This window comes from Drosophila mauritiana, chromosome 2R, assembly GCF_004382145.1.
Source record: "Drosophila mauritiana strain mau12 chromosome 2R, ASM438214v1, whole genome shotgun sequence".
Classification (NCBI taxonomy): domain Eukaryota; kingdom Metazoa; phylum Arthropoda; class Insecta; order Diptera; family Drosophilidae; genus Drosophila; species Drosophila mauritiana.
The window spans coordinates 10,264,198-10,284,607 of NC_046668.1; the positions used below are offsets into that span (position 1 = coordinate 10,264,198).

Sequence of the window (20,410 nt, forward strand, 5' to 3'; positions counted from 1 at the left end):
ATCTAAGCAGGCATTAAGTATTAAGAAACATCCTTTTTAAATTCATATTTTAAGCCGCAACCGTAACTGAAAAATTTCAAATAAAATCTTGCACTTAATTAAAATATAGCGCATTTTTTTGGGACCGTAAATCATGGTGAGCCATGAGCCTGCGGCACAACAGGAGTCTCCGAATTATTGGCCGCTTGCGCTGGTGTTGGCTCGCTAAAACCACTTAAAACTGTCAACTTAGCATTGATTAACGAGCTTATGGCATGTTTATTTTGCGATCTTTGTTGCGGACAGACGGACGGTCGGCCGGCCGGCCGGCAGAACAGAACGGACTCCAAATACACATGTGTATATAATTTTGGGCCCGTTTTCTTCGCTCGCAATCTGGCCAAGTGCGCGCAATCTGGCTGACAAGTCTTTTACGATTCGGGCCTTAGCGTCTAGGCCACATGAGAGGCGAGAGACCGCTGACAAAGTCCATTAAAGCCGCGTAAGCCTGCGGTGCACGTTATGTTTTTTAATAGTCCGCGCATTAAGCGACTTAATGATTTTTCGCTGTAAAATTTTAAGCTTGTTTTCTCCGCAGAGGCTACTGCTACTCAATGAAAAAGTAAGATATTCGGCATGCGTTTTGCTGATGGCGATAAAGACTTGAATTTGAATTTGGTGAGTGGCGCGCTCAGGGCGCCCTCTGGCGCACTTTTCACACAACTAGTGGAGAGTACGGCAGCGCGCTCGATAACAAGTCGATAACAGTGCTGATATATTTTTAAATATTCCCACAGCGGCCACACTACCACGAGACCAAACAAAAACAAACGCAAATTAGTTAATTAATTTTAGCAGATCTAAATATGGCTGTGCTACCACCAGATCCTGTATTCAGCCTGCGCTCCCCCGACATGGGAGCCGTCAACTCTCTGTGTTTCCAGGAGAGCGACCGATTGCTGGCGGGAACCATCAAAGGCAGTGTTTTCCTCTGGGATTTGCAAGTGAGAATCTTTATCACGTTATCTATGTTAATTCACAAGCCAACTTGGCATTAAATATTATGCTATAAATTTCTCTTCCAAGTTAAGTTATTAAGCGAAAGTATTTTAATCTACCAAATTTGTTTTCACGTTGCATATACACATATATATATAAATATATGTATATATAGCCACAACAACAGTCCGATCTTTGATCAAACTTTCTTGCAATATTTATAGCAGTATCTCGCTGTTAGGTGCCAAGTTTTAAACACCAGGTGTGAATAATGCATTTTCTCTTCTCTCTTTCTGTACTTAATACCAACATTGTAATATATCCTATTAACCTACAACTTGTTTCTTAGACCAACCGCTCCGCTCTGCACTTTGAGGTGGGTTCCGATCCCATAACCAGCCTGCACCACACCCCGGATCGCCTGGTGACCCAGGAGAAGGGCGGCACCATCACCATGTTCTCCATTGGCGGCAGCAGCTACGTCAAGGAGCGCAGTATTCCGGGCAACCACCTAGGCTTTTGCCGATCTGCCTTGCACACGAACACCAGCAAGACAAACGAGCAGTTGCTCTTCTATCCCTGCGAGGAATCATCCATCGGAGTGCTTCACGTTACGGATGCAGCGGCCCCCACACAAATACTGGTCCCAGATGATCCCCAGCTGCCCAAACTGGGCAGCGTCACATGCTTCAAGCCCTTCGAGTGCGCCTCACAACTGTTCCTGCTTGCTGGCTACGAATCAGGACACTTTCTCACCTGGGACATCAGCTCGAGCGTTATTTTGGATGTGCTGGAATTGGCCCAAGATGCCACGTCTGTGGACTACGACCCGGTTACGAATCGTGGCATTGTGGGTGGTCCAAGTAAGTCTGAGCTTATGTCCAAATAAATTTGATGCGACATATCAGTTCTGTTCTTCTACAGCCGACCAGCTGATTAGTTTCAGTTATCAGCGCTCATCGATGCAATTGCAGCGCGGCTCGGTGCTGTGCATCAAGAATCCTGGGGTGAATGGCGTTCGCATTCGCCCCGATCAGAAGGTGTTCGCCACTGCCGGCTGGGACGGTCGCATTCGGATCTTCTCGTGGAAAAGCCTGCGACCGCTGGCCGTGCTTACGCAGCACAAGAATGGCGGCGTAATGGACTTGGCCTTCTCCAGCCAACAGGTGGCCATGTGGCGGGCTCCCATCATGGCAGCGGCTGGCATGGACGGCCAGATATCGTTGTGGGACCTATACAACTGAACTATGACTTAGTCTTAAGTGTTACAGTGTCTGTTCCAGATTACCTAGACTGCAACGGCTTAGCGATCCTCTTGAAATAGCTTTACTTTTTAAGTATTTTTTAATAACCTTTGGATATTTGCTTCCGTTCAGTTAATTTTTTTAATTTGTTCAGAATATTTTTGAAGCCAATTGAAGGGCTTGGCAACATATCTATACGCCCGCAGCTATTTTTTTGTTACTAAGGTGAGCTTTGACAACCCTAGAAACAATATTTTTTGAAGTGTATCTTATTAAAGTTTATAAAAATATGTATAACCAACATTTGCCATCTAGGATACTTTCCTTAGCTTATGTGCCTTGGTCAGGACTACATCCACTTAATAATTAAACACATTTTTTCTAATAAGTTATATTTTAGTTTATTAAGAATCAAATCTGAGTACCGCATGCACTTTGTGCCTTTCGCTGTATTTCTCGACTCCTCTGGACTCCATTTCCGTTTCCGCTTACACAAACACACTGACACACTCACACATACATAGATAAATACATTCTACTATTTTTACGGGGTAAATCCTAAGGTCTATGTCTACTTTTTAGCTTTAGCACTACCACTGTTGCTGTGGCTGCCGCTCATATTGCACTCTGCTTCCGGATCCGCATCCGCCTCCTTGTTGCTGCTGCCGTTGCTCTGTTCGCCATCGTTGGCCACTTCCGGTTCCTTAAGACCCATTTTCTGGAAATCGCAGTCGATGATCCTCTTGCGCTTGCGCAGCGGTCGACTACATTCAGCCGCCGCCTCTTTGGTTTGAATGAGTGTCCGTTTGGTCTGCAGCCGTGTGATCTTTAGCTTGGGCAGCTTCTGGTTGTCCGCCTCGGGCTCGGATTGCGTAGAATCCCTAACGATGCAGTGCGTCTGTTGCGGGGAAGGCGATGATTCCTGTGAAATTGATGGCGAAGCCGCGTTGGTGTCTCCATCTGGATTTGTCTTTGGTATGGATTCCTTTTCATCCTCTTCCTGATCGTTGTCCAGCTCCTGGCGAGACTCACTTTGTTGCTCCACATCTGGTTTCTCCTCCTCCAGCTCACTTCTGCTTTTGCTGCAGTCCAGCGGCTGCGGTTGATCCTGTTCTTCCGCGTTTTCCGACCTGCTTGGAGCAGCCCGCTGCTCATCGAAACACTTCCTCTCCTCGGGAGTTAGGTGTGCCTTGTAGAAATCTATCACTGGCAGAGGAACGGGTATGGGTATGGGCAGGGGAATGATGATGGGATAGGGCACCATCACGGTCACCGGCGGCACGGCCCCCAACAGAGACCCTAGCTCAGGCATTTGAGGCGGAAGCGGTGGCCCGAAGTGCGGACCAAATCCACGTGGCATCATGCCATGCGGAGGTGGATGCATAAAGTGATGCGGAGGCGGCGGTGGGCGGCCCGCAAACGGGTGTCCCATGGGCGCACCATTCGAGGGCGTGGCGAAGTAGCTGGCCGGGATGGCTGTTGGTCCCCGTGGCGGGACATGTGTTGGTGGCACCTGAGGAGCCTGCTGCTGTTGTGGTGCCTCCTGCATGCTGGGCATGGGCGAGAGCGGAGGCAGTGGTACGCTGGACCCACCAAAGTCAGCCGTTAGCGTGGGAGGTGCCTGATGCTGCTGCGGTGCCTGTTGCTGCTGGTGGTGCTGCTGTTTCTGCAGCAGACTGGCCACAGTTTCCGAGCCCGAGGAAGAGGAGATACCTCGGCGCTTCCGGCGCCCTAACTTTCCAGCCAAATGCCGCTGGACAGGCGGTGGCGGTGGAGGAGGAACTCCGGGTCCGGGACCCGGACTCTTCTGGGCCAGCAACTTCGAGACGGGTGCCACTGAGATCAAAGGCTTGCTGGGATGATGACTAGGCGGCGAGTCCGGACAGCGACTGACAGCCGGAGCAGGCGGCGGACCCGGAGACACCGAGAGCGTGGAGGCGGGCGAGGCCGAGCGACTCCTGCAGTTGCGAAGCCACAGATCCGGCGTTATCAGCCCAGCCTCGCTGCCCGCATCCATGGCCTGATCCCGCAGGTGCGGATGCATGTCCAGGTGCACCTGGGTTTCGTGGCAGAAGATCTGCATCTTGTACTGGTTGAGGCACTTCTCCGAGCAGAACTGTAGCTGGGAGGCGCCGTCCTGAAAGTCCACGTAGCTAACCGCGTGGCGCACATGCTTGCACCAGTCGCAGGTCTTGGCCTTCTTAAAGGATGCCCTCCGGCTCTGGGCGAAGCAGGACTCGGAGCAGTAGCGCGGTCCGTCGCAGCTGGTCAGGTAGTCCGGCGCATTCTCCGCAATCGGTCGATGGCACCAGCAGCAATTGCTGAAGTCTGTTGAAGATACAAACACAAATACCTTTATAAGTCCAAAGAACTTAAAGAAAAGTTTGAGGAAATCTCTTAAGATATTATTAAAAATTCTAATTTATTTCGAAATATTTTCTTTATTCGAAAATTCCTAGGGCTAGCTGGAACAAGTAATGAATCGAATCAAACAGACCACATTTGGGAGGCAAAAATGTTCTATTAAAAAGGAAATCGATTCCTGCCGAACTGCAAATTTGATTTCCGCAAGCATCCGTACAAACTGAGCTCCAAGTATCCTATTCCTAATATGGCCCGCTTCTTCCTGCTCGGCGCTAGACAAAAATGTGTAAACCATATTTGGGTCTTAATGAATCTGTTATTCGATAACGCAGCATCGGCAAACTCCGGACTGAGTTGATGAAAAGTTAGCACAGTTTCGAGCCTGTCTGAGCTCCAAATGCAGGCGGGGATTGGGAGGGACTGCAACGGTCCGGGCACAGCAGCCGAAGTTATCGAGTTCCCTTCAAACAAAAAAAAACAAAACGCACAGGCGGACGGATGATGAGTGCGTCGTGGCTAAGGGAGCGTCCTTGGGTCGGTTACGAAATTTGTGATTTTGACTTTTGCTGTCAATTTTTGGCTATGCCCGGTTGGAACTATTCATTGGGGATACCCTGTAAGCCGTGCTATCAACTTTGTTCACTTGGAGCATTGCAATGCTCCAATGCATTGTTTAAAGATACTGTAAGATCTCAGATAAAAATTTAAGTCCTCAATATATAGTTTATTTTAAATGAGTAATTTTTATTCTAATTATATTATAGTTTTTGCAATCTTTAAATATTTCTACATTAATCATTTATATTTTATCCTAGTAACATCTTTGGCATACATACGCACCTATTTTCTCATCCGTGTGCGCAGCTCCCGCTGGCTTGCCGATGGAGTGCGGACTCTTGGAGTCCTCCTCCCGTGAGCTTCGCGTGTCGTGGTCCGATGGCGTGGTGGTGGTGCTGCTGCAGTTCATCAACCCGCTCTTCCGGCCACTACCACCGCCTACGCCGCCGACTCCTCCGTTGTTCTTGTTGCTGCTGCCGTTGTTGTTGTTGTTGTTGTGGTAGGCCGCTGCCAAGGAACTGCGACTGCTGCTGCGCAGCAGACTGGCCCGCTTCCGCTCCAGATTCGGATGCGGCTCCAACTGGTGAAGCTGGTGGCTCTGCTGATTGGCCACCGCTGCGGCGGCGGCACTTTGCAGCAGGCGCGACGTTTTGGCGCTCAGGTCGAGACGATCCACGTCCACACCCTCGAATCCATACCAGCCGAGCAGCTCGTTCATGGTGTTGTGCGCGAATTCCTGGAAGGGACGGACAGAAAGAGAAAGATGAGTGGTGGCAAACTGGGAATTGCTGACATCGGTTCCCTGGATCCCACTTACATGGCCTTTGGGTAACCCGATACTCAGGGAGATCGCATCAGTAGTTCACTCCAAAAAGTTTCGGAATATATTCATATTTAATTAAATGCTTCTCTGCACCATATTCATATGATAAGCTTTAAAATAATTTAATTTTTGTTGTAGTGCATTGCCATTAAAGAGCAGCTGAAACCCTATTCAAAGAGTCAGGCAGGTGAAACTTTGAGGCCGACTACTGGACCTTAAATGCTTGAGGGGTAGAGTGATCAGGAGTGCATCCACTCCGAGCGAAGGCAACTTTCACTAATTATTGATTGCCTTTGCCCGTTGACCTCTGAACCCAACGTCCAATTATGCGAGTTCTTATCTAACCGTATCAAAGCGCTTCCCCCAAGGCTGGAAAGTTGCAGTGTAATCGATAACCCTGGGGGAATCACCCACGCATCAAACACCTCACACACACACACTCCGGATTCTCCACAAACATATCAGTGCACAAACGGGTGGCAGAGAGCTTCATTACGGCCAGAGGGCCGGACTAGCTGGCTTTTTTGGTTGGCCAGAGTGGGTGGCATTTGCATACTTGCCTCGGAATGGGGGGCATGGTCATGCACACCCCCCTTCCCCCCTCTGTTTTGATTATCCCTGCTTCGATATTGATATCCAATACCTTCGGACATTCTCTGTCGTTTTAGAGTGCCTCCTGCCTCATTGCCTCATTTAAGCCGAAAATGCAGGGGCTCAGTCTAAAGTCGAAGATGCAGAAAGCATTTGCGGCTTTTGAAGCTGTTCCTTTTTTCTTTTTTTTTTGGACTGACTCCTGCATTCCCATTTCCATTCGAATCCCATGTGTGTATCATTCTGGACCTGCCTGTGCTGCACATAAAAATTTCACACAAGGCTGTGAGAGGTGCACAAACTGGGGATCGGGTTACATTGAAATTCTCATATTCGACGTGGTTTTCACTGAGCAAAGTCCTTTTGCTCCAGGTGCTCTACAAATGTCTGGTCAAAAGCTTAAGTCAAAAGAGAATAGGATTAAGATTCCGAATTTTCAGTCTTATTTCATTGAATCTTAGCTTTTGTTAAAAATTACTATTTTTGTTCTTGAAAGTAATCAATCATCTAAAGCCACCTAACTGCTTTGCTCTGTAACCCTTTGGTTTAAATTTTCTGTTAGCTGCTTCTGCGGAATGCCGAATTACTCATACGCCATGTGGCCGCAAGTGGTGTCCAATGCCGAGTTTCTGGGGAAAATTGGTCCGCGCAAAAGAGCCACAACCACAATTGGCCAATGCTGGCCAGATGATTCATCGCCACCATTGCATCTATCACAAGCTCCAGACAAACTGGATATCCCCGGCGTCATGCGATACTCTTCAAATTAAGCGTTGCTGCCAACTTGCTGACAAATGCAAGTCGTCTAATAAGTTGCCGTCTCCCTCTAGCCCACTCTGGCCATCTCTTTCGCGGCGCGCAACACCTTTTCCTTTCGCACTCCATGAACGGCGCTCACACGCTCGCTTGGTTATTTTTCCAGCAATTCGCGTATCGGTGACAATCGCATTCGCATTCGCATTCAGGTTTTACGCTGTCTGTCGCTGCGAAAAGCGAAAAGAGTATCAAGAATTCGCACGATAAAATCTCCGGAGCCGGCTGCCCGAGCCGAGCATATCAATTACACGCCTCAGGTGCGACCTCGTCCAGGTGGGATGGAATGGCATGGGGTGGTGGACAGGAGGCGGGTGTGGTGAGGTGAGGGGGGGCTATGGCGACGCACGCTCGGCTCAAGTTCAGCATCTTGCAGTAAGCGTAACCGGAGGAACGGAGATACATTCGACTCCATCTCCGCTACCTCCGTCTCGCTCATTGTCGCATGCGCCGTCTCTTTCGGCAGCTCGGTTTTTAGTATCATTTGTCTGTTAATTTATGTTCGGTTTTTAATTTCTGATTTGTGCGTTCGTTCAGTTTTTCAGCTCTTTGCTGCCTGACAGTGGCTCAACGGGTTCGAGGGGGTGGGGTGGGCGGTAAAGTGGGGACATGCACTGGCAAAAATTTGGAACCACTAAGCTGAACTTTTGGAATTCTCAACAAATTATATGCATTATGCATAACATTTATGATGCAGTAACTCTTTTATAACTTTTGTGGTAGCTTATATTTCTGCTTATATTTGATTTCTCCAAATTAACACACATTTTTGTTCAGTGCCCTCTCAGTCAGCGACATTAAAACTCTCGCCCATGCTTGAAACTCTACACCGAAATGCGAATAAAAATCAATTAATTAAAAACTGAAATTTTATGCCGCCTGTTGTTCTTGATGGAGTTGGGATCTGATTCGCTCTGCCCGCCCAGAAATACTTGTGTACGAATCCGTATGTATTAAGAAAGATACAAACACACACGTCTACCTTTACATTTCCAATCGAATTTCCTTTGCCACCAAAACCAATCCCATGCCCACTCCCAAACCCAATCCCGCCCAGCAATCAGATCTGCTCGGATTTTTGGCTCGCTTTTCATTTGAATTTTTTCGTAATTATTGCCCAAGAATCCAGTGGATACATTTGCAACACTCGTTCTGTTTCTGACTCTTCAAGTTTGTTGTGTTCTCCTTCATTTTGCAAAATCTCAACTTACAAAAACATATCATATTTTCGTTTTTATTATGAATCGTAATGAACCGGCTTTACGGGTGAGAAGCGGGAACTGGGAACTCCAATCCGATAGTCAAGTTCTTTGTCTGGCATTGAGTGCACTGGGAAAAAATAGTGGTCGGTCTTAGATTTCATACGAAATATAAAACTGAGTAACTGAGATCTTACTAAGATCTCAGTAAAGCTTCTTTTGATCTGTATCTCCACCTTTACCTGATTAGGAGTACTATCGGTCTAAATGGATTTCGGTTTCCTGACCTACATCCATGCCCATCCGATGTCGTCCAAGGGGCTTATCCCGCTGCAGTGGAGCCGCCTGTAATGCGAGTGGCTCGCATTAAAACACGTCTTGGGTTACCGGCGAGGAAACCTAAAAGAATAATGTAAAGTACCCGGCGCGGCAATGCTCGCAGTGCCAGAGCAACGAGACCCAGACTGACTGGCTCACTGGCTGAGTGGCGGATGGGGAGCTAGAGGGATGGTGGGTTGGTGAGCTAGTGGGCCACGCGGAGCGGGTGGAGCGGTAGTGGCAACCCAATACGCTTATAATAACTCACCCTGAACCCAGTAAACTGAACTGAGACTAAGGCGAACTAAAACCAAGCTGCAGTAGAACTGCTGTCCGGACCGAATCCGTATCCGAATCCGAATCCAATCCCAGGCCGCTCGAACACCACCCCCCGAAAAAGTATATGTACCAGCCGGCACGTAAGTGTATATATGGTCGGCCAGTGGAAATAACACCCAATGGCAACAAATTCTAGAATTACGCTAGTTTTCTCAGACACACGTTTGTACATGTGCTTGGGTTTTGGGTTTTGGGTTTGGGTTTGGAATTGGGATTGGGTGTTTGCGAGGCGAGCACAAAGTCGCTCGGTTTTGAGTTTGCTGTAATCGAATATCGATAGCTCAGGATTGAATGACGCGCGTCCTTCTTTTGAATTCTTACATGACATACTTGGCCTTTGCCAAGTTGTTTGTTGCTATTGCTCTGCGAATTTTCAGTTCCCACCGCCCTGCCCCTCCCCTTTGGCATCGAAATATTCCATTTCATTTTAATGTACACCAGATATGGGTGGCTCGCTGCTCAGACGGAGATATATATTCGTATATACATATGTATATATGATATGATATATGGGAACTCAAGGCACCGAATACGAAATCGGAAACCAAAGGGTTTGGTATTAATGTGTGTGGTAGGTCACATAGAGCACTCTTGTAAAAAAAATATATATGAATATCTAGATATCACTTGCCTTGCTGAGTTTCCATTTGCATTCAAAATGTCAATGAATCAATCAACAAAAAACAATGCAACTGACACTATTTGTGGCTTTATGGCAATTAGATAAATCATCGGAAAATCAGGAAAGTGGACAGCTTTTACTGCTCAACTTGGGGGCGTGTCGTAAAAGATTCATCAATGGCGATTGAATTTCATTTGGCCGAATGAGAATATATTAAATGGTTAGAAAACTTGAGAGCTGCTCCTGGCGAGCAACGATCCCATCACCTGCTGCAACTCGGACCACCACCTGCCACCTGGCAGTGTCAAGGGCTTTGAGCCACCCACTCATCCACCCACCCAACCTTCCACCCATCCACATGGCCTCTTGGCCACTCGGGTTCGCTTTCGTAATGCTGGGCCATCAGCAGTGGCTCGAATTAATTTAACGCTATTTTAATTCGAGCTGCTGCTGCTGCTGCTGATGCTGCGTGGCGGTGGAAGGGAGTGGATGTTGCATGTGGCAGGAAGGCAGGCGGCACAGCAGCACAGGGTGCCTCACGTTACCAGTGCACTACAGTGTGAACCCCCGAAACGCCCATCTACTGGCACCTTTGAGCTCTGGTTCCTGGTGTTTTGTGTAGAATTTATCATATTCTATTTTGTTTGTAACTCAATCTGCGTCGCTGTTATTAAAGTTCTGCTGCTGCGGCAACATTTGAGCCCAGTTGCCACCGTCGCCCCAAGCCGCCTCCACTCCGCCCGTGCTCCTGAGTGGCCGCCTGTCATTGTGTCATCGTCATAGTCATCTGGATCCGATCCACAGCCCCACACACCCGGTTGTGTGAGTGTAACCCAATCCCTGCTGCCGGAACACTGGGTTATGTGCATAGAATGTTGCTTGGAGTCTGCCAACACTTAACTCGGAGGCGATTTGTAGTTGATGAATATTGTGTGTGCAACAGAGGCGAGGCGATAATGCATCCTAATCACAAATTATGGAACCGAATTCATCACTTAAGGCAGCAGCTAATGAGATTTGAAAAAGTTCCCTAAAGAAAATGTACAAATGTCACTCCAGCATTTAATTTTAGCATTTGCTTTTTAAGAAGTTAATTGTATATTAAAAAAACATTTGCCCAAGACACCCACTTTGTTTACCATATTTGCCGCACATTCCGCCTACAAAGAGTTATTGATTTCAGCCATCAATGGCCACCTTCACTTCCTACTTCGCAGGATAATGCCTAGTGTGTGACAAAGACATCCTTTTCTGCAGATAGCTACATACATACACATATTCCTATGTACGTATATAGTGCCCAGCTTCGGCTTTGGCCTGACATCGGTCGCAAAGCGGAAACCTTGAAGGATATCGCCTTACCATTGTCCTATCAAGTTGCACCCATGAAGCGCGCTCATATTCCTCCCTCCCCTCCCCACCGCCCTTATCCTGTATCCCCTCGCCCATCATCTCAACCGATATATTGTTGTTGCTTAATTACGCTGTGTGCTTTTGCCTTTGGGCCATTAAATATAAAAATTTGTCCTGGCTGCTGTCTTTGCAGCAAATGCAGCTTGTAATTATGGCCAGGAGCTGGCGGAGAGGCCAAAATACCGAAAGCGATACCCAAACTGGGTGAGGTAAGCGAAAATAAAAGGTATGAATTACAATATTTTTAATTGATATTTTCAGTTAGCAAAGTGTTGTTGCACACTCAAAGCAGTTTGGGCGACATTGAGAGCCCGACTGAAGGCGAAATTCAGCCGAACACGAAAAGAGATGATTATGCTGGCTCCTATCTAAACTAAATTAAATTACAAAAATATCAAAATATGTATCTTATATGAGAAAAGATACATAAGAAATGAGTATATCGGATTTTAGGGCATATTTGCATATCTGTAGTAAGTAAGTTTAGTAAGACTACTAACTTTAGATTCATCTTATAATTGATTGTGTCAGCATGCAACTAAAGCCTAAGCTTTGCAATTCCATTATGAATATCATTATACAGGCATGAGTAGCCACATAGATATCCGTGCAAATATCGCCCATTTACCTAGAAAAACAGTCGCCAAGCTCGGTTGGCAGTTCCCAGCGGATACCCAGTTCCCAAGCCCCTCAGCAGCCCATTCATTATAATAATTTTGGCTCGGCTTTGTTTTTGTTTTAGTGTTTGTTGTCGGTTATACCCCCTCTCCTCATGACCGACAATAAGTATCATTGCGCCCAACTGCAAGTCGGGGGGTATGATTTCCATTCGCCGATCGGGTTACACGTGCTGCAAAAATGTTGCTCTGCGACTCTCTGTCCCTGTCTGTGGCATTAAATTAATTTCGCTCATTTGCCGGATGGAGCAGAAGCGTAAGGGACTGCGGACAGAGGGGAGCGGATGGATTCCGAATCGGAATCGGAGCCGCTCACTCGTTAAAATGATTATAAAAACTTATCAATATAAAATTACCGCCAACTCCCGCTCGACTTACGAGCTCGTCCCGTAATCGCGTAATCACAATGGCAATCGGAATCCGAATCCGAGTCTCCTCAGCTGCAGCGACCGCCAGCAACTCCTCTTTCAAATTCCGGACGCGGATTCAGATACAAAGTTGCATGGAATTTAATGCAGCACTTTTCAGCGGGGCGGGGGCGGGGGCGTGGCGTTGCATTATCATTGCTCTTGCATAAACATTTCCAAATAGCCCAACAATCAAGTGAGACGAACTGAACTGCACTGAGCTGAAAGCCGAAACGATTTTTGGTTCTCTGGCCGAGGGATTTGGAGTCCGATTCTTTGATTTCAGCGCTTAGTTGGAAGTGCTCTTTGGCTGGATTCGCTGGATTTGAGCTTGTAAGTGGAAACTATGTGCAACATGCAGTTCACCAAATATTTCTGCGTTCGCTAAGGATGAAATGAAAATATCTGTTCTGCGGCAAAATTTAGTTACGTATATCATGAGCACACATTTTTATAGATATTTCCATGGCAACTAAATGATCCACTGGATACGAGATCCACTTCAAAGCTACTCTAACGCAAGATATAGACGCGCAACTGGCGAGTGGGTGTTATTCACCTTTCCCCCATCCAAACACTCGAAAACAAACAAATAATAATCATTCTGCGTATATGCAGATCGCAGCTATAGAAGCCGAATGTTTTGCCAAGAGCAAAGAAGAACGTTCTTATTTTTAAATCCAGCGCAAACTTTGTCAGCATCCTTGTTATTGAATACGCGGCGAAATAATGCGCAGACAGGGGCAATTAATTAGACGGCAAGAAAGTATCTCAAAGTGTTCATTCATACATCCACTCACCTTTATCTCATCGCTGGGCAGTTCTTTTTTGATCTGAACGGGAATGGCACTCGAGGATCCCACGTTGGCATCCCGAGAAGTGGACGATGGCGACGTCTTGGCGGACATTTCAACTGGATGCGGTATATAACTTTCGGGTGAAACTGGAACACAAGAGATACCAGGGGTCAGAGTGGAGCCAGCGAGATACTTTTTAGGTTGCGTTTCAGGGGGGTGTATGTATTATTAGGGCGCCGAGTCATTGATCTTGCCACTGTAAACAAATGAACTTTGGCTCCATCAATCAATGGATCCAACTGCTCGGCCCCCAAAACAATTAATTACAGCGGTTCATAGTTCTTTTTCGGATATTTCCTTGTGCCCTCCGCTTTGCAGGCCGATTCGCATCCATTGGATACGCATGCGGCAGAATCGGACTGCGATATATTTATACACCTCGCTCTGCATGTGTGTTATCGTGTGTGTTGTGTGTGTGAGTATCTGTGAGCGAGCGTGTTCGCTTGGCGCGCACTTTGGTGTCTTGTAATTCAATACCCCGTTCGGAACGAAACGTTACCACCTATCGCATGACACAAGACTACAAATTCAAATACAAAATATAAAGGCAGCACAACAAGAACACTGCGGATATATGCATAGTGTGGCCTGTATTTGTTGTTCTTTCGGAGGAAATCAGACAGAAAAGACGAAAATGTAGTTACACAGAAAGAAATATATCGCTATATTGATGTGGTTTCAAGCGGCTGGCTTTCAAAGCACATTTCTATTACGAGCTTGCATAGCTTTAAATTAGTTTAAGAATGTAAACAGAAATATATTTCATTTGCTGCTGTGCACCTACATAGAAGGAAACTATTCCGAATCCGAAGGGAATATTTTGTGTATCTAAAGTTGAGCAATGGGTATTTCCGGAAATGTTCTAAACATTCTCGTTCTAGCTATAGATCTGAATTCAATCCTTCATCGAGTCCCTTATAGATCATTAAATGTATCTCCATTGTTCATCTTAAATGCGTTCGTGCCTCGTTCTGCCAGATATATCTACCCGATTTCATTATTTTTGATTGCCCATTAAAAACATTTCACTCTGGCTGTTCTTTTGCCTTGGATTCATTTCGTTCTTCCTTTTTTCGTACTCTTATTCCGATGGCTTTGTTTTGCTTTCGAAAGCTTTTCGAAAACGAAATGCAAGTCAAGTAAAAGCGTATATCTCGTATTTTTTAAGCATTATCATTTCTCGAGGTTTTTTGTGTATTGCTTCACTTGAGGTACAACATTTTTCAATGCAGCGTGTGGAAGAAACAAATATATATTCCAAAAATAGCCAGATATTTTCAACATTATATTTTTGGCGTGTGTGCTTTTTCAGCTCTCACTCACAATTGGCCTTTCTGCTTTCGCACGCTCTTTTCAGTTTTCTTGCGATGGATTTTCCGAAGCAACGAACGTCAAGGAAACTCATGCACCGTGCTCATTTTCATTCCTCATTCTTCAGTTTTCACTTTCACACATGCACGGCCCGAGAATTCGTTTCGAATCAACCGTTTAATCCGAACAAACCGAATAAACCGATTCGCGTTCACAAACTTTTTTTCGAAGCGGTACCGCGCACATCCATCCACGTCCACACGCGTTCGCGTTTCATGAACATTTGAGCCAGCCGTCCGGTGGCATGTGGATTTTACTTGCTTTTGCTGCTTCTCTGCTGCTTTTGCTGCTTCTCCGCTGCTGAGTCGCTGCCTCGCTGGCTCGGTGTTGTTGCCTTCGTTCCTTCGTCATCGTTGTGGCGCAGCTGTGGGTCTGATGTGATGACGTAGAGCCCACCCCCCATTAGACCAAAACATCAACCGCACAAGAAAAAATAATATACTCCCAATTACTTGCTAGATCTATGGGTTATTTCTATAGAATCCATAGAATATTTATTTATAAATCATTTTTTTAATATGATTTCGTTATTTAAGAAAGGGTTTATTAAGCAGAGTGAATAACTAAAAAAAGCCAAATTCATATTTATCTTGAATTCAATTAGCAATATACTTTCCTTACTTAAACAAATTTTCCATAACTTACGCGTATTTTCTCGCAGTGCAATGACTCAAGAGAGCGGCGCAGACGCTGGCATCTCTGGCAGATGAAAACGAAAACGAAATTGCACTCGGCTGCAGCCCGAGATTCTTTTGCATAATTTGCTATATGTAGGCGCATTGGGCAGTTAAAAATAAATCTCACCGCTTCACCTGCCTTCGTTTTGTTCTGCCTCGGATATTTATGTTATGTTCAATTTTTGTTTAATTTGCACAAAATACTTGTGCGCCGGCGGAGACAAACGCACTTGGTCAGAGATCAGAGAAACGGCTGTGGGAAATTAATGGGGAGCATCTTAAGTAATGCGAGGAGAAAATGCATTTTGACAGCCAGAAAGGTCGAAAATGGCGTGCCGAGGATAAATTAAATCGATATTGATCATCCGATTGGCTGAATTCTATGCCAAAATTAAACTTAAAACATGAAATACGTATAGTTTAATTTGTAGGATAATTTCACCTAATTTAAAGTATAAACTCTAACCCTTAGGATACTGTTTAAACTTTAAGATACAATGTAAAATTTAAAAACATTTTTAACCAACTATAATACAAATACAAATAAAATAAATTTTTATGGTGTTTTTTAATTCTGGACTCATAAATATTCTCCGTGTAAAAACAGACGGGTTGACTCTACTTCTCCTACCACTTAAATGTATATTAGATATAATATCTAACCTGGTTGATTCACATTCTCCATAGGGCCCAACTGCTGGCCAGCAGAGTGATTGGTAACTGGACGTGACCATGGCACTGGGCCTGGAAAACAGTTGGCAATTCTATCAAGAAACCCGGTACTTGGGGGAGAACTTACCACTAGCCAACGCCAAGTACCAACTATCAGGAGATAGTGCCAATCCCTTGGCGAGTATGGTACCTGATGGCAAATAGACGGAATGGTCGAAGAAACAATTGAATCGTTTAAGTAGAACATCACAATCAGAGAAGAAACAGAGGCGGAGCAGCTGACGTGCCAATCAAACAATGTGCTCATGTAGATAAATGTGGCATTTAATGCCGGGAATTTAATTTGAATTGAACACGAGCCAGATAAATTTAGTGTTGGATGTCACTTCGTTCGTTCCCACGCGGCATCAATGCGCAAAAACATAAGTTTGTTAAGACATTACAACAATTTAGTTTATTTCTGCGACTGACTCATTAGTGGCGGTTGATGAAATGAGATTTTAACATAAATTGCTGTTGACTTTCGCTACAGACGGTTTCCGTTTGCCCTATAATAATTGATCACTTTAAAAACAGGTGCATTGTACTACAAACAACAATAATTTCATGTAGGAAAACCAATTGAACTACTTGAAAGTTAGTGAATTATCATAATGACAGGTAAAGTAATTTTTAACAATATACAAATTAAGTTCAGATATTATAAATAAAACTTAGATTATAAATAAATAAATTGTTAATAAAATTTAACTTTATTTTTATTAAATTTTCATCCACCAATTTTAAATTTTAGCGCATATAGTCCTATCGAAATATCGATTGTTCAGTGCAAGCATTATATTAATCGGTTCTTCTCTACCATTCCAACATCTGACTATCATCAGCTGTTTTTGTTATGATTTTTTCTTGACTAATTACAAATAATTTTTAAGATGACAGAATAACTTGAAAACTTAATGAATAACTAATAACTAGAAAATATTAAGCAAAAAAACAATTAAGCAGAAATGTCCAAGTTACCGAAAGCATCACTTAGTTTGAAGCAGGTAAGTAGATTTCAAAGCGCTTTGGATACATTTTTATGGTTTTCCAAAAATATTAATTAATCAACTTAACAATAATTTTATGAATTGAATAAATTGTAGTTTATGCTGCGTCATGAAGTACTGAAGCTCTACCGGGAAATATTTCGAACGATTCGTCAGGTTCCCGACAAAAACAGCCAGCTGGAGCTAAAATCCTGGGCACGGCACGACTTCCAGACGAATCGCCATCAAAGTGACGAAGTGGCCATCAAGATGCTCCTTCAGCACGGCAGACGCAGCCTTACAGAACTAAGGACCAGCCTTCAACTGAGCGGGGTGAGCGAGGGCAAATAGGATCAGTGTTGAACATAAATCTTAGCTTAATTTGATTTTATTTTTGAGCTCGACAACCGTACGAAAATAAATACAAGTTAAGACTAAGGACTATGACAAAAAGCTATCGAATCTTTGAGGTGCTACAATTCGCTGTGTTTTTGTGTGTTTCTTGAAGGTGAATTAGCAGTCTAGCGTCTTTGCAGGGAGTTGAACTCCCAGGATCCATCTCAGTTTTCCATTTCAGTTCTTAAAGCAGGGGTCGCAGAAAACTCAGCCAGGCCACCTTAAGCAGGGCCAGTGCAAAAAGAAGGGAACCCACACTGGTGATTATCAACGAGATGATATCCCTCTTGGCATGCTGATCCACTCTGCCCACCAAGAAGCTGTGTATCACGGTGCTGGTGATGTGGGCGCCATCGAAACCAAAGCAGGGAATGGCATTGATCAGCGCCAACCCTATGCTGAAGACCACGTTGTACTTGAGGAGTAGTAGCCAGGAATCCGGCCAGGCCGCCTTTAATAAGCTATATCTCGGCACAAAGGCGGATACCTCCACAGTTCGAGTGACATCCCATGGATGGCCCACATAGATCACCGGCGGCAGCTTCTCTCCGCGAAAATTCTGTCGCTTGAACGTCATTATGGCAGTGATATTTCGTATAAGCGGTCGCAGGCAGAATCCCTCGTTGCAGACTCCGGACGAGCAGTGCTCGGTGACCTCCTCCAAAGTGCGGCGCACATTGAGACATACATGCTGCGGCAGCTCCACCGGCACATCTCCATTTGCATCCTCCACCACCTCGAAGCAACTCACGTTCGGATTCAGTTCATCACAGCACTGTAGCTGGCCATCAATGCTGTGATGTGAGATAGCGCTGCTTTCGTCGTTAAGCTGCACGAAATCCGCACTCACACAGTAGCCCGGCTTGAGCTTCAGAGAGTTCTGTAGGCATGTCACCCAACTCTCCTCGCTGTTGACTGGGCAGCCGTTTACTTGGGTTATTTGATTGTCCACCTGCAAGCCGCGCTCTCCTCTCAGCGGGGATTTCCTTGTTAGTTCGGTGACCACTACGTGTTGGTTGTAAGCGTACAAAGGTGACATGGTGATTCCCACCGTTGAGATTAAGAGATAGCACACGCCGGCGAACACAAAATTATGCCAGATTCCAGCGCACAGAACACGAAGCTTGCGAAACCAACGAAGACTGTTTAAGTGGTCGTGGGAGAGTTCCGTGTACGCCAACGGCAGGCAGAAGATGAACTGAAATATTTATATATACCTAATTAGTAAGCATATTAAGTTGTAAAGTAAGCTATATCATTCTGACCTTTATTCCAAACCCGGTGACAGGCACATCCTCCATCACAGCGGCCAGGGCGTGTCCCATCTCGTGCACCACCAGGCAAAGCACAAGGGTTGTGATGTAGTATCCGATCTCCTCCAACGGCAAGTTAACGCCAGGCAGTAGAATTTCCAGCTGCACGGGGACTCCAACGGGCGAAGATACAGATGAAGAGCTGTCTTGTTCACCACTGCTGAAGATAGTGGCAATGAGCAGGATGAGACCGATCGGGAGCAGCGAAAAAGTGACTAGCACTCCCACATTGAAGCTGGTGATCATTACTCTCCGGGTGCAGCTGTTACCGGCAGATCCCCAGCGGAGGAGGGTCCTGTTAAAGGCACTCGTGTGCCAGTGGAGGCTCATGAAATTTATACTCAGCCCGGTGTTCTTGAGGAAGGCATCGTACGGGTAGTGCATGCAACTCTAAGGGATTACATTAAGTATCTGGACGTACTTTGGCTGTATATACTGCACCTTGAAGAAGCGGTCGAAAAAGTAAAGAACGCCATAAAGCGATGCCAGCACTATGAAGAACACCAAGGGATCCATGGCTGGTGAGGTCTCAAGAAGTCATTGGTTGGTTGGGATTAGGATGGTGATGCGGATTCTACGGTAGGGAGTCCTCCGGTTGTTGGACGCCACTTGCGGATGCTAGTAGTCCCTTCCGGCCGGGAATCCTTCCCAAAATCGTACTCCTCCGGTCCCGACTCCTTATACTAGCAATGCTGTGTAGTCCAGACCAGAAATCTGCATTAATCACGTCTGGGAATCTTGTGCGCAAATTAACCTGCGTAAAAAATCGAAATACTAAAAGCTAATCGCAATCGATTGCAGAACTTATCGGTGGCAGCTGGATTTATCAATAATACCGATAAGCAAGCTTATGTGGGCGCGAAAGTCTTGAACATTTTTAACTATTCAACGTCAAACAAAGAAAACTGTTCCAAAAACAAAAATACAAATTTTTAATGAAAAAGTGATATATGAAGTACTGAATAAAAATCCAAATTACATAGTGTTAATTGACATAAAATACATCAAACACATGAGCGAACAGGAGTTCTCATATAAGAGACTTTTGCCGACTTGCAGGGTGATCGTCTCCATTATGGCCTGCGTATCCTGTATATCGGGCGTGGCTGCCGGCTACCTTTTTATGACCAGCTTATCAGGCGTCTCTGAGGCGGTAAAGATTGTGTGGACCACCGGATCGGCTCTCTATGCATTATCCGCGCTCCTGTTGATTATTGCAGTTTGGAAGGTATGCCCGCACGCCCAATCAGTTGAGGAAATATTCTAATGAATCCTTTGATTTCGCAGTTCATTAAATGGCTGGCCTATCCATACATGTGCATGCTGCTCATGGCCATTGCCGTCTACACGATGATCTTGCAGTGGTTACTCAAGAACCTACCGGCTGCCGTTTTTTCATCCGTGGCCATCAGCTTTATATTCCTTGGAGTGGCTTTGAACATGACCAAAAACCTGGAAGAACTACGCACATCTTTATAAAGCAATGCAAAGTTTACTCGTTTGGTTTTCCATTTATATTAAAAATTTGCCGTGCCGTAATCGCTTGACACATATGTATATACAAAAAAATTAAAAAGCAACGGATACCTACTTGGATTAATATAGGAAAATAATAGGTATATGCATGGAAAAATGTATATAAAGACTTTGTTAAACTAATATTGAGCCTCCTAGAAAATAAAATTTGTGTGTCTTTAATTCGTAAATCAATTCGTAATTCATTCATCAGCTGTTTTCAGAAATAAAAGTA

The 20,410-nt window shown here is 45.2% G+C and overlaps 5 protein-coding genes across 6 annotated transcripts; 3 read left to right on the forward strand and 2 right to left on the reverse strand.

The window, feature by feature from the left end:
• The first annotated feature begins 772 nt into the window (after window positions 1-772).
• Window positions 773-2,607, forward strand: LOC117136440 (guanine nucleotide-binding protein subunit beta-like protein 1). Its single transcript, XM_033297356.1, has 3 exons — window positions 773-983; window positions 1,328-1,841; window positions 1,903-2,607. The coding sequence occupies exons 1-3, from the start codon at window positions 846-848 to the stop codon at window positions 2,220-2,222; spliced, it is 972 nt and encodes a 323-aa protein (XP_033153247.1). The 5' UTR covers window positions 773-845; the 3' UTR covers window positions 2,223-2,607.
• LOC117136439 (sine oculis-binding protein homolog) lies at window positions 2,598-14,803 on the reverse strand. 2 transcript variants are annotated; one of them, XM_033297354.1, is made up of 4 exons: window positions 14,527-14,803; window positions 13,147-13,289; window positions 5,427-5,880; window positions 2,598-4,550 (listed from the first exon to the last, which is right to left on the reverse strand). In XM_033297354.1, the coding sequence occupies exons 1-4, from the start codon at window positions 14,606-14,608 to the stop codon at window positions 2,794-2,796; spliced, it is 2,436 nt and encodes an 811-aa protein (XP_033153245.1). In that variant the 5' UTR covers window positions 14,609-14,803; the 3' UTR covers window positions 2,598-2,793. The 2 variants fall into 2 exon arrangements, with proteins under 2 accessions (XP_033153245.1, XP_033153246.1); XM_033297355.1 differs by lacking the exon at window positions 14,527-14,803 and adding an exon at window positions 13,988-14,496.
• Window positions 14,804-16,820: 2,017 nt separating this feature from the next.
• LOC117137044 (LYR motif-containing protein 2) lies at window positions 16,821-17,392 on the forward strand. The gene is made up of 2 exons (XM_033298253.1): window positions 16,821-16,969; window positions 17,069-17,392. Exons 1-2 carry the CDS (start codon window positions 16,931-16,933, stop codon window positions 17,300-17,302), a joined length of 273 nt encoding a protein of 90 aa, XP_033154144.1. The 5' UTR covers window positions 16,821-16,930; the 3' UTR covers window positions 17,303-17,392.
• Window positions 17,324-19,446, reverse strand: LOC117137042 (membrane-bound transcription factor site-2 protease). The gene is made up of 3 exons (XM_033298251.1): window positions 19,102-19,446; window positions 18,613-19,050; window positions 17,324-18,545 (listed from the first exon to the last, which is right to left on the reverse strand). Exons 1-3 carry the CDS (start codon window positions 19,174-19,176, stop codon window positions 17,532-17,534), a joined length of 1,527 nt encoding a protein of 508 aa, XP_033154142.1. The 5' UTR covers window positions 19,177-19,446; the 3' UTR covers window positions 17,324-17,531.
• Window positions 19,447-19,700: 254 nt separating this feature from the next.
• On the forward strand, window positions 19,701-20,366 carry LOC117137043. Its single transcript, XM_033298252.1, has 2 exons — window positions 19,701-19,888; window positions 19,948-20,366. Exons 1-2 carry the CDS (start codon window positions 19,736-19,738, stop codon window positions 20,137-20,139), a joined length of 345 nt encoding a protein of 114 aa, XP_033154143.1. The 5' UTR covers window positions 19,701-19,735; the 3' UTR covers window positions 20,140-20,366.
• The last annotated feature ends 44 nt before the right edge of the window (window positions 20,367-20,410 follow it).